General features: G+C 44.8%; 1 protein-coding gene across 1 annotated transcript in view; it reads left to right on the forward strand.

Moving 5' to 3' along the window:
* LOC147441961 (uncharacterized) overlaps positions 1-16,355 on the forward strand; it is a 39,372-nt gene extending 23,017 nt beyond the window's left edge. The window contains exon 2 of the mRNA XM_086529549.1: positions 14,490-16,355. Within this exon, the coding sequence (XP_086385675.1) occupies positions 14,499-15,908 (1,410 nt within the window). The 5' untranslated portion in view covers positions 14,490-14,498 and the 3' untranslated portion in view covers positions 15,909-16,355. The remainder of the gene's footprint in view (positions 1-14,489) is intronic.
* The last annotated feature ends 3,513 nt before the right edge of the window (positions 16,356-19,868 follow it).

Genomic DNA, 19,868 nt, shown 5'->3' on the forward strand with positions numbered 1-19,868 from the left:
CCATGGCAAAGTGCATGAAAAACTAGAAATTTTACGTGAAACCGGGCCCTTTTTGCACTTTTCGGTCGCGAAAAGTTCAAGTTCAAAGAGCTCCGCGGGTTGGCGTGAGTGTCTGAAGGCGAGCATGTGATGGCGGGAGCGTGGGAGCGTGAGCAGGTGAGAGGGAGGAGCAGTAGAGAGAAGTAGGGAGCCGAATAAGGAGTTTCTCTGCAGGAAAACTCAGTCTTTGTAAGTGACTTTTAATAATAAGCAGGTTTCATACTCTCTTAAAAATGCAAAGTGTCCAGGCCCTTCTTTTAAATAAGACAAGTGCCCTTGGCCACTTAAATAAAAAAAGTCCTTGGGGAGTTACTAAAGCCAGCGCAAGGAAATCAGATGCGTAGGAAAAAAAAATCTTCGAGGGAAGCAAAGCGTGCGACGCGTGGATAGAGGACTAGCGTGTGGTTGCTTGTGCCCAACACGCAGAAAGGCGCCAGTTCAGAGCCAGCGTGAGCCAACGTGGAGTACTCACCCTCTCTCGCTTGTCAACACATCTCCCTGCTCTCCCCTGTAGATTGCGCAAGCAAATCTCCCCTCACTCCCCTGCAGATTAATTAATCACTAACAATTACATGAAATTGAGGTTACCCGACTCAAACGGATCCGTAGGTGTGCACATGGTCCCTCGTGCAGCCAAGCCGGCTCTGATACCATGAAACGAACGAGGAGAGAGGATCTCCCGGCTACACAGACCGCCTATAGATACACGTCGGATGAACCACCCGACCATAGCCACCATCCGGCTGCTCCCTCGTGTTGGGGCTAGCGTCCGAGGACGTAGGCGTGCACCTGTAAGACCGAGCGTCCCATACCACCCGGCCTCACCTCCTCGAGGTGACCTCACGCACTCCTAGCCTCGCGGGCTAACCACTGGTTATAGAAGTAGAGGCGTATGATGCAAAGGCGGTGGTTGATTTTCATGTGATGCCAGCGAGGTTGGGAGCCTATCCTATTATATTGGGCAGACCATGGTTACGTGCAGTGGGAGCTGTTTAAGATTGGAGACGTGGTACGATCAACCTCTATGGAAAGACAGGTACCAAGCAGTTATATAATATGGACACAAGGAAACTATTGGAGGAACTTTATGAAGATGAGGATGAGTCTATTGATAAAGACTATTCCACAGTGACTGACGAGGACAGTGATAGTAATACCAGCAGTGATGAGGATGTTGATGTTGCATTTCTTTTGATGGACAAAGAAATCCATGAGTCTGGTTTAGTTGCATTTGCAAATGAGATTGAAGATGAAAGTGAAGGACCTTATGAAGTGATTGAAGGGTCGATGCAAACCAAGGGTTGAATTGTCAAAGAAGCAAGAATTGATGACAGAAACGATCAGTGGAGAGCTCTCAGCTATGGAAAAGGAGATATATTTGCACATGCTGGCTAGTTTTCCTGATTTGTTCATTACTTCATATGAAGAGATTAGAGGGTTCAAAGGAGAAGAGATGCATATAGAGCTGAAGGAAGGTGCTAAGCCAGTGCGGCAAAGGCTAAGAAGGATGGGTCAAGAGCAGATGGAAACCTTGCGGGAAGAGGTGGACAAGTTATGGAAGGCAGGGTTCATAGTCCCAGTGGAGACCACACAATGGGTGAGTCCTGTAGTAGTAGTCAATCCAAAAGAAGGATTGAAAGTGGAGGATTTGTGTAGATTTTAAACCCTTAAACGCAGCCACTAAGAAGAACCCATATCCTCTTCCATTCATCAATCAGATCTTGGATTCAGTGGCAAGTTATAAGAGGTACAATGTGTATGATGGTTTTTCAGGCTATTTTCAATTGAAGATCGCTCTTAAAGACCGAACAAAGACAACTTTCCTTACACCATAGGGTTGTTATTGCTACACGGTATTGCCATTTGGGTTAACAAATGGACCATCCTTCTATCAAGAGAGAGCAAATTGGGTATTGGCACCATTCATTGGTAGTTGTGTTAAAGATTTTATGGACGACTTTTGTGTCTACAGCAGTAGGGCTGAACACCACGAGAAGCTGCAGATGGTATTGGTTGGATATGATGAATGTGGAGGACAACTAAATCCAAAGAAATGTCATCTAGCACAGCCAAGGGTGAAGTTATTGGGCCATATGGTGTCAGAAAATGACATTGAGGTTGATCCAAAAAAGGTTAAGTTATTATTCTTCTTCCATCTCTTCCATCACGTAAGAGTACAAAGCAATTGGCAACCTTTATACACAAAGTGAAGTACATGGCTCGATTTATTCCATTGTCTTCACAGCTCCTTTATCCATTACAACAAGTGGCAAAGCATGATCCATTGCAACGGGATGACAAGTGTGAAGAAGTGTTTCAAGAGGTGAAAGAGGTGTTAGGGGGGTTGTCAGCCATGCGGGCTCCTGATTGGGAGCAAGCGTTTTATGTAAATCCATCAGTAGGGGATGATGCCATTGGAGCCATGCTATTGCAAAAGGGGAAGGGCAACCATTATATGAGGCCAGTGTATTGTGCAAGCCGATTGAAGTTGGTAGCAGAAAGAAAATTGTTGGAAGTAGAGCTAGTGATGGCCAGTATAACGTTTGCTTGTCGACGATTTCATCATTACTTGCTACCACGACCTTTTTCTTTCTTAACGAGTTACGCTTTTTTGCCACAGTTAATTAATGGCACTAACATGTCAAATGTGGTCAAGAAATGGGTAATTGAGCTGCAAGAGTTTGACTTCTCTTTTTTAGTGGAAGACAGTACAAGAGCTACCCTAGCTGATTTGTTGACTTACAAGGAGAATCCCCTTCTTGTTAAGGACTCCATCGGTGTGTTCCTTATCTCGGCAAGGTGGGTTGTGTAAGCCGAGTGGTGCCCCATAGTGTGTGTGTGTATTTTCTGAAGAGTGTGTGTTGGGTGATTATAGAGGCGTTGTGTGTTTCCATCCGCTCACAACGTGAGATACTTTGAGTGTTATGATAGTCCAAGTGCGGGACACCCATGTGTAAACAAGATTCGTAGTCTTGTTAAGAGGCAATTTTATTGGTTTGTAATGTGTAAGGATTTCCTAGAATATGTGGTTAAATGTAATAAATGCGAGATCAATAAGGCTGAAAGGCTTAAGATGGGAGGACTACTCCATCCATTAGACATTCCTTCAGGGAAATGGGAGAGTATTTCCATGGGTTTCATAATTGGTTTACCTAGAACACAGAGGAGGCACGACTTTGTCTGGGTAACAGTGGATACATTAACTGAAATGTCTAGGTTATTCGAGCCAAATCTGATGTTAAAACTCTTGAGTTGGCTAGATTATTTGTTGAAAATCTTTATCGATTATATGGATTACCAGCAAATATTGTGTCAGATAGAGATAAGAAGTTTAATAGCCATTTTTGGAGAGCTGTGTTTAAGAGGTTGGAAACTAAACTAAGCATGAGCACAGTTGGGCATCCTCAAACCGATGGTCAAACTGAAAGGGTTAATCAAACCCTAGAAGATATGGTACGAGCATATGAAAGTAAACGGCAAACTAATTGGGAAGAGTACTCACCTATAGTAGAGTTTGCATATAATAGTACCAAGCACTCTTCCACTAGATATAGTCCATTTATGGTAATGTATGGGTTTCAGCCTAGAGCTCCTTATATAGGACTACAAAAGGAGAGAGTTGAGGCAGGTAAAGACTTATTAGAAGACATGAATGAAATGCTAAAACTTGCTAAAGACAACACTAAAAGGGCTCAAGATAGAGCAAAGACATACACTAATTTGCATAGAAGGCCTTTGACCTTTGAGGAAGGGGAGAAAGTTTATTTGAAAGTGCTTGAAAAGTCTGAAACCATGAAGACGGGACATGTCTAAAATTATTACCAAGGTATTGTGGACCTTACGCAATACTAAAGAAAGTAGGGGATATGGCTTACAAATTCCAATTACCAGAGACAAGTGGCATACATCTAGACTCAAAAAGAAATTGGGTCAATCTAACAATCTTATTCAAGATGATCAGATAATAGAACTCATTAAGACTCAATCTCTCCCACATGAACTGGAAAAACTACTAAACACTAGAGAGAAAAGAACTAGAAATACAATTTATAAAGAGTGTTTAGTTAAGTGGAAAGATGTACTGAAGAGAGTTTAACATGGGAGCGAGTAAGCAGTCTCCAAAAAAGGTTTCCTAACTATAGGATTATTCCTTCCAATCAAATTTTCAAGGACAAAAATTCTTCCAAAGGGGGAAGGAATATGAAGTATCCTACAGCTAGGGCATACGCACAATACTCGGCTAGGGGCAAAGACCGTGGGTCTGTCTCTAAGGGCATGGAGAAGGCTCGGGGAGGCCAAGTGTCAAAAAGATAAGAAATTATCCATGTAGCAAGGTGGCAGCCCTCACGGATCTTGAAAGAGGAGTGGCGGAGCTGAGTGTGTGTGTGTGAGAGAGAGAGAGAGAGAGAGAGAGAGAGAGAGAGGTGAAATGAAATGAAATGTTGAAATGTTATATTAACGTCTTCAAAAGGCCAAAGTGACCTATGAGACCAGAAAGTTACAATGTGGTGGATCTGATACAGAGTCAGAGTAACAAAATAACCACATAACAAAACAAAAATACTATGGAATCCTAAGGTGTTCAATGTGAACTAAGCAAAGTGAGCAGCTGGCCTTGATAGCTAAATAGTTAAATCACAGAAGATCCAACATCGGTTGCTGGCGGATCTCATCAATCTCCTCCATGGTCAGTAGTCTGACTGGGCGTCGCGCATGCCTGGCCAAAGTGCTCCAAATCTTCTGATGTAGCCTCCGTCGATGCTGTGTAGTCCTCGGCAGTCGTGGGCGCTTGGATATCCCCAGCTCAATCGCTCGGTCGATCAGTGTGCCTCTGGTGTGAGACGAATGTGAGCTCTGCTGTGGGAGTAGCTCTTGCGGCTGTCTAGTGTTTTCTCTAAAGAAATTTGTGATCCGTCTCTGAGACTGGCTAGCCTCTCCACTCATCAGGCTATCTCTGTGTCTGCGCAGCTCGAGCAAGAACAAACCCAGGCATCTCTGGTCCTGTGTCCCATGACACTGGAGAGTGGTCCAAAACCCTCTCTAAACAAGCAATGGAAGCGGCCTTGTATCTCGTAGTAGACGGGGCAGCGGCATGTAATGAAACTCCGTCTCAAGCTCCATGTCACACAAGGGGCATGTCCTGGCCTCTGCTGGTACTCCGTTGTCTCTCCCAGTCTCAATCCGCAGCTGGTGAGAAGATGTGCGTATCTGGCCAATAGCACATCGTATCCCATGAGACAGGTGGATGTCCATGTATCTGGGTCTCGTCACAAAACCGTCCTCCGTAAGCTGGAGAAGATGCTCTTTGTAGAAAGCCATCTTCGTGCCCAGCTCTTGTGCTGGCCGTATCCATGTCCTCCTGGTGTCTAGCTGAGTCAAGTCTTTGTGAGAGAGAGAGAGAGAGAGAGAGAGAGAGAGAGAGAGAGAGAGAGAGAGAGAGAGATTGCTTGGAGCCAATGGCTTTGTAAAATCATCTTTGACTCTAGAAAGTTTTTTTGCTCTCACAGAACTTGGCGACAGTATGCTCTCTCGAATCCTCCGCCTAAACGTCACTTTTGATTTAGGTGGGGTTTTATAAATACCGTCATCCTCGAGGTAACATGCACCTCATGTGAGGCTTCGTATACAGTATCTGTACCAAAACCGTGTAATAGCTAGCCCTAGCTGTGCACACTTCTTCCTGTCTGCACTGTGATGAAGCCTGGTGAAACCATCTCCTGATTGCCTGCGCTAGTGAAACCTGCTCATGCTGCTGGGCTCACTGCTAGTATTGGTCCTGCTGTGTTAACTGCGCCCGAAATTGAATTGGGAGCCCTTGCCTGTCCCAGCTTGCTCGTACAGTCTGTACCCGTGCAGTACGACCTGTTGTTTGCTGCCCACCCTCCACCCGTGTTCAATTTGAGAGAGAGAGAGAGAGAGAGAGAGAGAGAGAGAGAGAGAGAGAGAGACCACCCTTCAGCTTGCCATGCTGCAGATAGTTTGCCCTCACCTCGTGCTGCAGGGGGCTGCCATCATCTCATGCACCCTCCACTTGCACGCTGCTCAATAGACCATGTGCGCACTTGCAAATCTGCATGCTCACGCTGCAGAGAGTAGAAAGTTGCCCTCACCTCGTGCTGCAGAGAGCTGCCATCACCTTGTGCTGGAGAGAGAGAGAGAGAGAGAGAGAGAGAGAGAGAGAGAGAGAGAGAGAGAGAGAGAGAGAGAGAGAGAGAGAGAGAGAGTTGTGTTGGCGCTTTTCTGTCTAAGTTGTTAGCTCGTTCTTGTTTTGCCCTCAGCTAGTGCTGCAGAGAGCTGCCATCACCTCGCACTGCGCGCGCGCGCACACACACACACAGAGAAATGAAATGATATATTAACGTCTTCAAAAGGCCAAAATGACCTATGAGACCATCAGATACAAAGTGGTGAATCTAATACAATGTCTGAAGTACAAGTACAAAAAGTACTGAAAGTAAAAATGAGAACTGAAATGAAGTGTGAAATGTGAGATGTGAAAATGTAGAATAGGCCCTCAATGACAATCTGGGTGTCGTGCTAGAATGCCTCTGATCCTCTGCTGGAGTCTCCGTCGATGTAGTGTGCTCCTGTGTCTCGGTCGTGGTCGATCTCCCGAGCTCAATCGCCCTGTCAATGACGGTGCCTCTGGTATGAATGCGGGTACAACCCTGTGCTGGTGGTTGGTCTCTTGGCTCCCTCGATCCAAAGAAATCTGTGATCTGTCTCTGCGACTGTCGTACTCCATGTCTCCCCAACAGACTGTCTCTATGTCGGTGTAGCTCAAGTAGATATAAGCCAAGGCTCTCTGGTCTTGAGACCTCATGACTCTATCTAGGGGTCCAAAACCCTCCCTGAATAAGCAATGGAAGCGCTCTCGTATCTCATAATACACAGTGTAGTGGCATATGTAGTGTAGCTCTGTCTCTGGCTCTCTACCGCATAGTTGACATATCCTAGCCTCTGGTGGTATCCCTCTGAATCTACCCGTCTCAATCTCCAGCTGGTGTGAGGATGTGCGAATCTGACCAATAACACATCGCAGACCATGAGATAAATGAGTGTCCATGTAGATCGGACGAGTCACAAACCCATCCCTTGAAAGTTGGAGAAGGTGCTCTTTGTAGAAAGCCATCTTCGTGCCCAACTCCTGTATCGGCTCTACCCATGTCCTCCTGGTGTCCAACTGTATAAGATCCTGACGAATGAGTCTAGTGATCTCCGTCCGTGTGACTGGCAGGGAGGGTGCATCCAAGGAATATTGAAAAGGAGGCAATCTATCCATGCTGAGACCATGCCTCTGAAACCATGAGGTCATCTGTGCATACCAACATGATGCATCTCCCTGCATCGCTAACTGTCTAGAGGACTCAAGAGCCAGTCTAGTATATCTGCCTCTATGTTTATCCCATAGACTGTGCATAAAGGACACTGATCTGGTAAGAGCCTCAATCTCTATAGGAGGGGCAGCTACCTCCGCTTGAATAATCGCATGTGGTACCGAGGCCTTGGCTCTAATCATCCGGGATATCAAAAATACCAAGGGTCTCTCCATGTTCCTCCAATTGTCATGATTCACAGATGGTCCCAAACTTGGACCCCATAAAGCATAGCTGAAGCAACCAAAGTATCAAAGAGCCATAGTTTTGTTCGTGGTTCTTGAAACTGAACCTACGAACACATCCTCTCTAGCCCTCCTAATGCCGCATAGGCTCTGGATAGTCTAGTCTCTGCTGCTCTCCTCAGGGTAAACCTCGGTCCCGTGAATACCACCCCCAGATATGTATATTCATCTGTGTACTCCACAGTGTCCTGGCCATATACGAGTGTAGGTGCCGATCTCTTGACCCACTGTGGTGTGGTGTTAAACACCATAACCTTGGTTTTACCAAGGTTCACAGACAGTCCACTATCCTCTACAAAGTTGTGCAATGCATCCAAATGTTTTTGCATGCCCCCTGGCGACTCTGACATTAACACAATATCATCAGCATATAATAATAAAGGGATCCATGTCCCTGCCAGCTGAGCGCCTCTGTCACCCTCTCTGTCAATGTAGTCAGAGACCTCATCTACATACATACCAAAAAGTGTAGGGGACAAAGGACACCCCTGTTTCACTCCAATAGTGGAATGAACAATGTCAGAAATCCCCTCAGGAGTGCGTACCTGGCCAGTCATTGAGCCGTATAAAGCCATGATCCCTCATATGATCTCTGTGGGTACTCCCAACTTCAGTAGCCTGTGCATCAATCTGGCCCTCGGCATTGTGTCAAATGCCTTGCGGAAGTCCACAAAGCAACAATACATCCGTCCCCCATGTGCCTGACCCTCCTCAATAATGGCTCTGAGTGTAAGAATATGGTCCAAAGTGGAGAAACCCCTCCTGAATCCAGCCTGTCCTGCTGCTCGTATGCCCTCATTTTTTGCCCATTTACTCATTTGCTGTTCAAGAATGGATGCATACAACCGTGCCAATGTGTGCCCTATCATAATAGTACGGTAGTTCCCTGGTACCGTGGGGTCCCCTGCCTTGAAAAGAGTTACAATAGTAGATAATCTCCAGGACTCGGGTAGTCCCTCACACATGACACGGTTAAACAACCGCGCAAGAACCTCTGACAGTAAATCTCTAGCATGTATCAAGTGCTCTGCCACCAAACCATCATGATCATATGCTCTCCTAGTCCTCATCCTGTCAATGGCGTTCTTCACCATCTCAGTGGTAAAGAAGGTACTAGTGGCTGGACATGGCTCTAGAGGGTCTGGTAATGGTGGTTGCCCAGGTACTGTATATAATGATGCTGCATAAAGACCCCAAATCTTGGGAGAGGTAATCACTGGAGGAGGTGAGTGCTCATGGAAGAGACGCGAGGCCTCACCTGAATCTCGGCTCAAAAAGAGCTGATACAAATCACGTTCCATCTGGGCTAAAAAGGCCCGCTTCTTCCGTCGCACTAAACGCCGAAGGGCAATCCGAGACTGTCTATATGTAATGACTCCAAGTATAAGCTCGCTCCGATTCTGAACTCTCATCTCTCTGCACTCCTCATCATACCAACTATTCTGAGGCATGTTCCCAGAACGTCTTCTCTGATCTGGTTGAGTGTGTGGGTATGCCTCTGCTGCTGCCCCATGCAAGATCTCTATCAATAAAGTGGTGATCTCCTCCACTGTATATACAGGCTCGGCTGCCCCCATCCGTCTGTAAATCTCTTCCACATAGACTGAATCCGTCTCTGGTGTAAAAGTATACCGTGTGTGTGCAATCCTTCGTGGTGTTTGAGAGACACTATACTGGAAAGAGACTGAAAAAGTCAGGAGAGCATGGTCCACTGCTACTCCAACAGGCCTAGGGCCCACACTGAGATCTTGAATATGAGAGATGAAGCTCGGTGAAGTTATGACATAGTCCACTGTACTGGCCCCATGTCTGTGTGGAAAGCATGTGAATCCCCCAGACGAAGGAAAAATCTCTAGACCATTAAGTATGGCCAGACCATGCGTAGTTGTCATCTCCATGAGATATCTCCCATACTCTGTGTGCTCTTTATCCTGTGAGTGTCTGTCAAGTCCCATCTCCGATATATCCATCTCTCTAAGCATCTCCTCCGAGGTATCATAAAATACCGTTTGGGAGTTGGCCGTCCTGGCATTAAAGTCTCCCAAGAGAATGATATCTCCATCTCTAGAGAACTCCCATATGTCAGCATCAAGTATAGAGAAAGGGGATTGCCCTCTAGGTGAGGTATAGACTGATGTGCTAGGGGGAAAGTAACATATAGCAATGTATAAGAATCTGCCTGTCTCAGCTCTCAGTCTCACCCACATGTATCTCGCCTGGTCATCTCTCTGGACAATCTGTAATAGTGGCTGCAACTCTTCCTTGAATAAGACTGCTACCCCTCTTGAACCTCGACTTCCATGCTGGGATCTACTAGCGTCTGGCCGACAAGCTGTCCCCCATAAATAGCCAGTCACACTTGGCATCAACTGTCCAGATTTTTGATGTGTCTCCGAGTAAAAGACAATGTCTCTATTTTTGAAGCTATCTTCAAAGGCACCCCCACATCCAGCCTATATGATCCATTACAATTCCATGCCGCCATCCGGAGTGTGGTCCCATATGTCTCGCACCGTCATGTTGTGCGTTTTTCCAAAACCACTACTTTCCCTCCTCTGTAAAAGGCAATTTTTCCCTTCTCCCTTGCTGCCTTGATCTCTGGCATCAACTCTTGCATATGTGCTATTTGTGCTAAAGTAAGGTCATCCCCCATAAATATTCCAGTTTTCTTAAGTGCTGGTCTCTTCTTCAGAAATTCCTTCCTTGTTTCCAAAGTCGGGAAACGCAAAATAAGTGCTTTCTCTTTGACGTTTCCCTTCTCATCCACTCCCTTCTTTCCTACTCTCCAAGCACCTGTGTGCATAGGTTCCGGGATGCCCATGCGTTGCAAGAGTTCCTTCACTTCGTCTTCTACATTTTCGGTGTCTTTGATATCAGTAATACGCACATGGAGGGCTCTAGTCCTCCTCTTCTGTTCCTCCTCAATGGTCATATTGATGATGGTAGAAGTCTGTGCGGCTTCTCGCATCCGGGCCTTTCCTTTCTTTGCACCTTCAATCCATTTTTCTGCTTCGTCAACTTTATCCTGTGTTTTAGAAAGGCGCTCCGCCCATGAGGAAGTCTCTTTCGAGTTTAGTTCTTCCCCTTCGCGCAGAGTTTTCACCTGCTCCTTAATATCTTCGAGCTCTTTAACATCGAGAGCTGATTTCCCCCTTTTGTTTTGGGCATAATTTTGCACGCTGCAAGTTCCCCTTTAAGCTCTTCAATCACTGCATCTTTTTCCTTCATGCACTTTTCCACATTGGTTTTCCAAGATTCAAAGCTTGCAATTGCCTCATCCAACTTTTTCTGCATAATACATTCCATTACATTCACTTCTGCCCGCATTAGAGCCTGCATCTCCCCTTTCACAGATAGATACATCTCATCATGCTTACCAAGCATCGCTTTATCGAATTCTTTCCTCATATCTGCATACATAGAATTCTTATAACTCTCTGCGTTTGTGTACATCTCTTTCCTGATGTCATCTCTCATAAAGCTGAGCTCAGATTTAATCATCACTTGAAACCTCTCCATCATTAAATCATCTTGGATTCTGACGGTTTTCCCTGCCCGCAATGAGCTTGGCGAGAGTATGCTATCTCTGTTCCTCTGCTTGAAAGTCACTTTCATTTTTTGTGGCGTGGTGAAGCCACTTGCATCACCATCCTCGACTGGTTGGTCCATCCGAGAGAGAAGAACAAAGCGAGCACTGAGTCAAGGCCCTCACCAGCTGAGGTCTGGCCTCCGCCCAGGTTGGCCTTGCCCTCGTCACCAAGTCCTCGCCCTCGGCCTGGCTGACTTGGCTGCTCTCGTCCTCGCCCTGGCACTGGTCTCGTCTGGTCGCCCTTGGCTCTTCTAGCCCTCTCCCTTGGTAGGCAGCTAGCTCTCGCCCTTGGCACAGCTCGCCCTCGTCCTTCAAAGGATAGGGCCCTCGTCCTCGCCCTTGGCAAGCTGCTCGCCCTCTTGACACAGGACCAACAGCTCGACCAGGTCCACCTGCTCGCCCTCGACCAGGTCCAGCAGCTGGCCCGCCTTCGACCAGCAGCTCGCCCTCGTTCCTCGTCCAGCAGAGAGAGAGAGCTCGTCCCTCGTCCTTCGTCCAACAAGTTGGCAGCGCGACGAGCTCGTCCTTCGTCTAGCAAGTTGGCAGCGCGAGAGGGTCCTTCGCCTCAGTCTCCTCCCCTCAGGCCTGCTCGTCCTCGTCAGCCTGCTCGCCACATAATGCTCGCCCTCCTCAGGCTGCTCGCCCTCGTCCAGCTGCTCGCCCTCGCCTCAGGTTGCTCGCCCTCGCCTCGGCTGCTCGCCCTCGTCCAGCTGCTCGCCCTCGTCCAGCAGGTGCAACTCGCCCTCGCCCTCGCCCTCGCCCTCAGGCCAGCTGCTCGCCTTCGCCCTCAGAGAGAGAGAGAGAGAGAGAGAGAGAGAGAGAGAGAGAGAGAGAGAGAGAGAGAGGACAAGCATTATTGGGCACAACTTTGCAAAACAAGAGAGTAGAAGGCTCTTGAACACGACCAGAATGAGGGTGCCCCCCTCTCCCTATAAGGGGGGCTAGCGACCCACATCCAGATAGCCTACCACCTAGAAATTGGGAATAAATGGGAAAAACATAGAAAAATAGGGTGCGCAACAAAAAGGCCTACAAGTGGTCAGCTGGATAAAAAGTGAAAAATCAACCCACATGCTTAGAATCTGAAAACACCTCACAAGGCCGGGCACAACCACAAAGAAGGTCTCGCTCTCATAGGATCTAAACAGGGAAAACCAAGAGATGGCCTCCAAAACTCCAACACCCCCTTTCAAATCTTGGGTACACAAGGCCAGGAATTTGAGGCCTCCAAGAGTGATGAAGGAATCTGCAAGTCCAATCCACCAATGCATCAAGCACACCTCTCTACAGAGAAGTTAGAATTGTATGGCACTAGGAGAGAGAATCCTATCCACCAATGGCAAGGAGAGCTCAACAGCGACAACAATGTCCATCGGGCTATGGAAGTCTCTGTCAGCCGTACACGCTAGAGCTCCTCCCTTGAACACCATGCCATTGGTTATTGAAAGAGTCGGAGATCGGCATGGCCTCCTCTTGGAGCTAGTCGAGACACCTTGTTTGAAAGTCCAGCTCACAATGCCATAAGCCAACATACAGGCGTCCCGTGATCGAGTATCGCAAAGATGAACAACATTTGACTTGTCTACGACACCATCCTCCTAAGACTGAATAGGTCCTCTAGTCTCTGCCAAGAAAACTAGGAGCAACCACTGGTCCTCCTCATCCAACACCATGGGAACAAGCTCCTCCCACGTCAAGTCACTGGTCCTCCCTAGAGTAACCAAGGCTAAATAGAAAGTATTGTACTTGGGAGTCAAATGCGTCATCAAGATTATAGCCATATCTTTTGAAAAGATTAGCTTCCTTGCCTGAAGAATCACTCCTACATCTTCTCAATGTGATCTTTCATGGATTTCGATGACCAAGGGTCCAAGTCCAGTTCAAGATCTCTCGAGCATTAGCCATACTCCGAACATGTCCAAGTGCCTGCTGCGTACAATTGAAGAAGATGAAAGATGATCCCAAGCACGTTAAAGCTCTTCAAGCTTTTCCAACACCTGGAAGCAAGGGACCCGTTTGTAGGAGCCTTCGGCTGCTCAATCTCGTCATGCATCATCAAGATAAGGTCGTAGGTCTCCAATACCGCCTCCTTAAGCACCCACAAATCTTGGCACATAGTGGCGCATGGATTCAAAATTGGTCTCTTTTGTTGCAGAAATTGCAAAGATTTTTGCAAGCTTTGAAGCATCGCTTTTGGAGTTGTGGTTTTACAGTTACGGTCTATTCTCTGTAGTGTACAGGATATGGAAGCCTCCAGGATATTGGAGAAGAGAAAGGCGATGGAACCCTACATGTTGTGAGAGGGATGTACGATTTGAAATTGTGGGTTTTTGGTATTGAGTTGTGGAAGAGGAAGCACTTGTTTTCAAGTGGATTGGTTGGCATGTGCTATAAATCCATGCCAAGGCAGGTGCTTTCGTGCTTCCATGGCGATCTCTTGGGTGGGCATTTGCTAGTAAAGTTTCCAAGGGTTCACATACTTATGTGTTGAGGGTTTTGGGAGGTTCTTTTAATCTGGTTTATGGTGCTGTTTTTGTGTGCTGAGCACTATTGGGAGACATTGCTATAGAGGTGCACCAACTTTTGGTTGCCCAACATGTAAGAAATGCTAGAGTCTTGAATCTCATGGTAAGGACATGGCTGCCTTTTAGAGAAGCTATTAGTTGTGTTGCAACTATTTTGTTGGCACAGCCTTTTGAGAGAAAGGGAGTGTTGATGCGGAGATTTTTTGATCCCATGTATAAAAGGGCACACTTATCTCAAACCTTGCTAAGTGGGTGGGAAGAATAGTAAGATCTCTCTCTCTCTCTCTCTCTCTTTCTATATATATATATATATATATATCTCATGCGCCCATCGGAAGAAAGGCACTGTCATAGTCTGCAGAGGCAGACTGCTAGTTTTTATGTGTGCACCTTTTTTAGTGCATGCATCGAGTGATAGTAACCCGTGTTAACACAAAGATGGTCATTGAATCGTATATAGCAACTATTTTAAATCTCGTTCAAAGGTTTATGTTCTTCCTGTTCTATGTTTTATTGGTTTTTTTTGTTGCTATTTTTATTGTATTTCTAAAATCATTTTGTTTATGTTCTTCCTGTTCTATGTTTTATTTGATTTTTTCTTGTTGCTATTTTTATTGTATTTCTTAAATCATTTTTGGTCGAAGTAGTTTGGTAAATTGATGTTGTCACTGCCAATGTTTTGTTAAGATATTGATAATCTCTTTTCATTTATAAGGTAGCAGAAATGGTCAGCCCTATTGCAACCTCAGAATCCTGTCTTCCAGTGAAATCTATAAGCTTGGAAGGAGGCATGCTAGGAGGGACTATCATGCCAGCAACTTCAACAGGAAGACTGGAGCTTAATCGTCCATTTCATGACACCCCGGGGGGGCTTCATTACTTTGGACAGACAGTGCCACCTCACTTGCTTAGTTCATGTTCTTGGCCCACTAATCAACTTCTGAATGAGAACCAGGCTGTCTGCGCAAAGTCTATAGACTACCATGGCAACATCCAATCAGCTTTCCTCTTGAGCAAAGGGAAGTTTTCAGCAACCAGCGACGAAGACGAGTCTAGCTCAAAGGAGGCAACCGATGAGCATAATTGCGAGAAAGGCAAGCGGACATCTCCTTGGCAGCGCATAAAGTGGACAAACGATATGATAAAGGTGCTCATTAACATTGTCAATTATGTTGGTGAGGATGGCATTTGTGATAATCTTGACATCAACAAGAGAAGCATACTCCAAAAGAAAGGGAAATGGAGGTCAGTGTCTAATGCCATGAACGAGAGAGGGTGGTATGTGTCGCCGCAGCAGTGTGAAGATAAATTCAATGACCTGAACAAGCGTTATAAGCGCTTGACTGACATTCTTGGCAGGCATACTGCTCTTCAGGTGGTGGATGATATTAGTCTTTTAGACAACATGACTAATCTTAGTGTGAAGAGGAAGGAGGATGTCAAGAAAATCCTTAGCTCAAAGCATTCCTTTTATAAAGAAATGCATTCATATCATAGTGGCGTCAAGTCACCGATGATTGTGGATTTGCGGACGCATTCTGCAAAAGTAAGGGAAGCATGCGATGCAGGCATGGGCATTGCAAGGTCTGTGCTGGTGGAAAATGGAGGGATGCATACTGATGTAAAAGCAGACATGGAAAGCTCCTTGTATAACCATGCCTGTAATACCATGGATGGTGCTCTCAAGAGGGTGCCCTCTTTCCGAGAAGGTTGCTCAAAACACCCCGATGATAACCATGGTGCACTTTGCCATAGCGATACTACTGTAAGTCCGGATGCTCCATGCAGCCTGCAAGGTGAAGCTTGTTCTGGACTAGAGCTGACCGATTTACGACGTCGGTTGATGAATCTGGAGGAGCTGAAGGTGGGTCTTCAAGCACAAGCGCTGGAATTGGGGCTGCAGCGTCACAGATGGCGAAAACTTAACTGCAAGCAGAATGATGAGCTTGAGAGGTTGAGAGAAGACAACAAAAGGATGAAGAAGGAGAACGATCAGTTGACGTATCAGCTGAAACAGAAAGAGCTCGAAGTAGAGTGCAAACGCTCAGTTACGTCGATGGCTTTATTTGACCTAGTCTTGGAGAAACTAAGAGCAAAGGAACAGCAGGAAACTATGCAAGCAAAGTATGGATGATCTGGTACACCCATGTTTTGGTGTTCATTGGCTACATCTCTACCTTTTGTTTGATCGTGGTTCATGGGTGGCACAAAAGGTGTTTGTTCAGCTTGCTCCAAAAACTGCACACACCTTATAGTCAATGGTGTGACCTTACCAGCACGCCCAAGGTCCCTAATTGAATTTTCCGGAGTACTAACGGCTAGACGGTAAGACCCCGCTATACTTTTGCAGTGACATCCTTGATTTAATGTGTAATCTTGAAATACCACTCTCGTGTCGTTGGATGTCTAATCGCCGCTGCTGTCAGAAGCGGGCTTAAAAGACATGGAAGCTGTTGCCTGATCACACCATCAGCGCAGCGTGAGGTGGTGAGTGGTAGTTAATTATGGTACAAGGAGGTGTTCCAAGATGGAAAACTGTTCGTTGTTGTTGTTGGGAGCATTTGAGATGCAGACTTTTGTATGCGAATGGATCCATGATGTTTGGTCAAGAATTTTCTTGGATGTGATGGTGTGGTGCTTGTGGGCGCATGGGAGTGGAGTTGGGCACCGAGGAATGATGTTAGCTGCACCTTCGAACTTCAGCCCTGTATCTATAAGATTTTTTATAGGTAATACCCACACACCCAAGAGTGGTAGATTGATTATCTCAGTTTGCTCCAGTTAACACGCCCTGCCCGCCCCCCTGCCGCCCCCCCAAACCCAAAACACACACACACACACACACACACAATTGTGGTAAATTGGTTATCTCAGTTCCCTCTTGAGTAGCAAGAATTGAGTTCCAAGTTCCCTTGGATTGCTCTTACAACGATAAAAAACTTTCTCTCTCTCTCTCTCTCTCTCTCTCTCACACACACACACACACTCACACTCACACACACACACACACACACACACCCCTTTGAGGTCTCTTGGGATCGTTTCTAGTCTCATTCATTTCTTGGAGTCACCAACATCTTTCAACTTCTTACCCTCCTTGTTTGCACATATGCTTCTACTAGTATTGATCCATTGGTTTTCCCCCTCAGCTTTGTGCGCTCTCTCTCTCTCTCTCTCTCTCTCTCTCTCTCTCTCACAGATCTCTTGGGATAGTTTCCTACAACGTTAAAACTCTCTTCTTCTTCTTCTTCTTCATGGCTGAAAATATACATGCAAAAACTATAATACATGATTGAAAAGAAGCGCACCAAATGGTATGCTTACTTTTGTGGCTTGTCATTGATTTCTCATTACTATTTGAACTTTTAGACTTGCATAGACAGAGGACAATCTTGTGAAGGATTTGAGGAGGATCTTGTGCATTTAAAAAACAAAAGCGCGTTATATATTGGGTGACATGCAACTTAGCATATAGAATATGAACTTTTAGACTTGCACAGATACAGGCCAATCTTGTGAAGGATTTGAGGAGTATCTTCTGCATTTAAAAAACAAAAGTGCTTGCAGTATTTTGGGTGACATGCAACTTAGCATATACAATATGTAGACATTTCGTATTGCTCTAGCAGATTTGAAATGTATTCATAAATGACCAGGCTTTGATGGATGAAAAAAGGACTACATCCTTTTGAGAAATTTCTTTTTTATGTGAATGATACATCTGCATGCTTATTTAGGATGCTATATCACTATGGAAATGTATTGATGAAATTAATGTAGAAAGCACAATATGAATAACGTGAAGAAGTAAGTGCTTCTTTCATAAAACATCATGTGTAGCATTCTACGTTATGTTTAATCAATGGAGCTTGAAATCTGATTATGTTATTTATTGTTCTAGCTTGGGAGGGTAGTCTAAACATATAGATTGGTACTGAGGAGTTCATATATATGCTTTTATGGTCGAACAAATGTTGCAATAGGCAAATCTTCACCATGTTGCATCCTTACAAGTACGAATGTTTTATTATAAAACACATACCTCTAAAAGATGTCAAACAATCGTACAAGAACGAAATTGTTTGACAAAGCATGTGAAGATGCTCAAAAGTTCTTAATCTATTCGGATACAAACAATGATAAGAGGCTTTTCAAATGTGTGGAAATATATATAATGTGCTTCTCCAAAAATGGGAACATATGTACAATTTTCTCAAGCTCATGGTAGCACATGCATGTTCAAATATCAAGCTTAAACATGGTAAGCTTGGATTATTTCTCACTTACACTATTATTAGAACAAGGTGGCGGACACAAGGATCATTGCTAGTGGTAGGACACTTAGACATGGTCTACCTACTGAGAGTGACGACCTTATTTTATCGGCTCACTCACTAGCGGTTTCACATCGACCAGTGTACATAGTCTCCTATTATCTTGTAGTTCCAACTTGTTATGTAGACCTTATCATCATTTTGATAGGGAAGAAGAAGATCATCTCCATTGTGTGCTCTCGAGGTTGTGTGCGTAAGAGCCAAATTGAGGCTAAGGTTTTTGAGACACATTTCGACCTTCTTTTCAGATTTAGAGTGCACATGTGTGGAAAAATTCAGGCTCATTAAATTTCCTAGTTTGGTACTGCGAGAAGATATGTTGGTATTGTAATTTTCACTACTATTGTATAGTAGTAGAAAACATGGCATTGGGTGTTTGCATGCACATTATGGTTACATCTTGTGATGGATACATGCTATTTTTGGTCAGCTATAAGTTTCGTGCAAATGTTTGATTTTTAGCAAATGTTTTAACAATGATGGAGTCAATGCGGTTGTTACTAAGAAAAGATGGACGAACAACTTCCATGCTTGGAACTTCAAAATGACCACTTTTTGGTTGGGAAAAGGCTATTAAGAATACATAGAAGATGAGTACAAAGATGAACCTCGAGGAGAATCCTACTCCTCCCAACATGTGAATTCTTTTAAAGACTTAGAATCGAGGAGCACAAAAGGTCATGTAATATTGAGTGTTAATGTGTTGGATACATTGATTGAGCATACACATAATGCTACTTCTTCCAAGGAGGCTTTCAACAATCTGGTCTCACTCGATCTTACCAACAACAAGGCAAGAAAGTTGCAATTGAAGGGAGAGTTGAATACAATGAAAAAAAAGACCCATCAGTGAATGATTATGTTTTAAAGATTAAGATATATGTGAATCCCTTGCATTTATTGGTGTCTATGTTGATAATGAGCTAGGGCGTTTACTAAGGGTTACCATATGGTATCATGTGTGTGTACAATAGGGGGGTTTCATGAGACAAAAAAGATAGATTTTTCAAAGGAGGTTTCCATAGATAGAGGTCAAAAAAGCATTTTTGGTGCACTTAGGTCCTTGTACTACTAGTGAATTCCTTAGGGATAATGATCACAAGGTGGAAGCCGGCTTGTGTGGTTTAGGACAAGCATACAAGAATTCAAGACTTCTATTCATACTTTGGAGAACATTTTGTGTTTTATAGGTCTTGTGTTCATACTGATTACGAGAGAAAAGAATGTTGGTGAAGAATTGTCTTTACAAGGTACTCAAAAATATGAACACATTCTCTACAACACCAGAGGTAGAGGTAGAGGATGACGTGTACGTCTAGGAGGTGGTTGTGGTGGAAATCAAAATCAAGATCAAGGCAATTAGTAAATGTGTGAAAATCAAAGATGCAATGCTGGTGGTAAGGGAAATTTTCAAGGTAGGAGGCATTATAACCAAGATTTTTCAAAGTTTGCAGGTCTTTAGACCATTCACCATGAGTGGTCATGTGATTCAATGTACATACCATGCATTATCACCACATTTTGAAACATCTATAGACATGGTGTTCATCATATGCTACATTACAAACAATCTCTCTGGCTCCTGTATACACTTGCTAGTAGTAGTATAATTATTTTTCTTCCTTCTGTGTGGATAATCACGCTCAAAGCAGTCTTGCATGACACGTCCCAACATTCCTTGCCTTTTTTTTAAAAATCACTCACACAAAATCTTCAAAAGCCTCGTTGACTAGATTGGGAATGATACGCTGCATCCTATC

The sequence above is a fragment of the Adiantum capillus-veneris genome, chromosome 14, assembly GCF_014529385.1.
Source record: "Adiantum capillus-veneris isolate H3 chromosome 14, ASM1452938v2, whole genome shotgun sequence".
Classification (NCBI taxonomy): Eukaryota; Viridiplantae; Streptophyta; class Polypodiopsida; order Polypodiales; family Pteridaceae; genus Adiantum; species Adiantum capillus-veneris.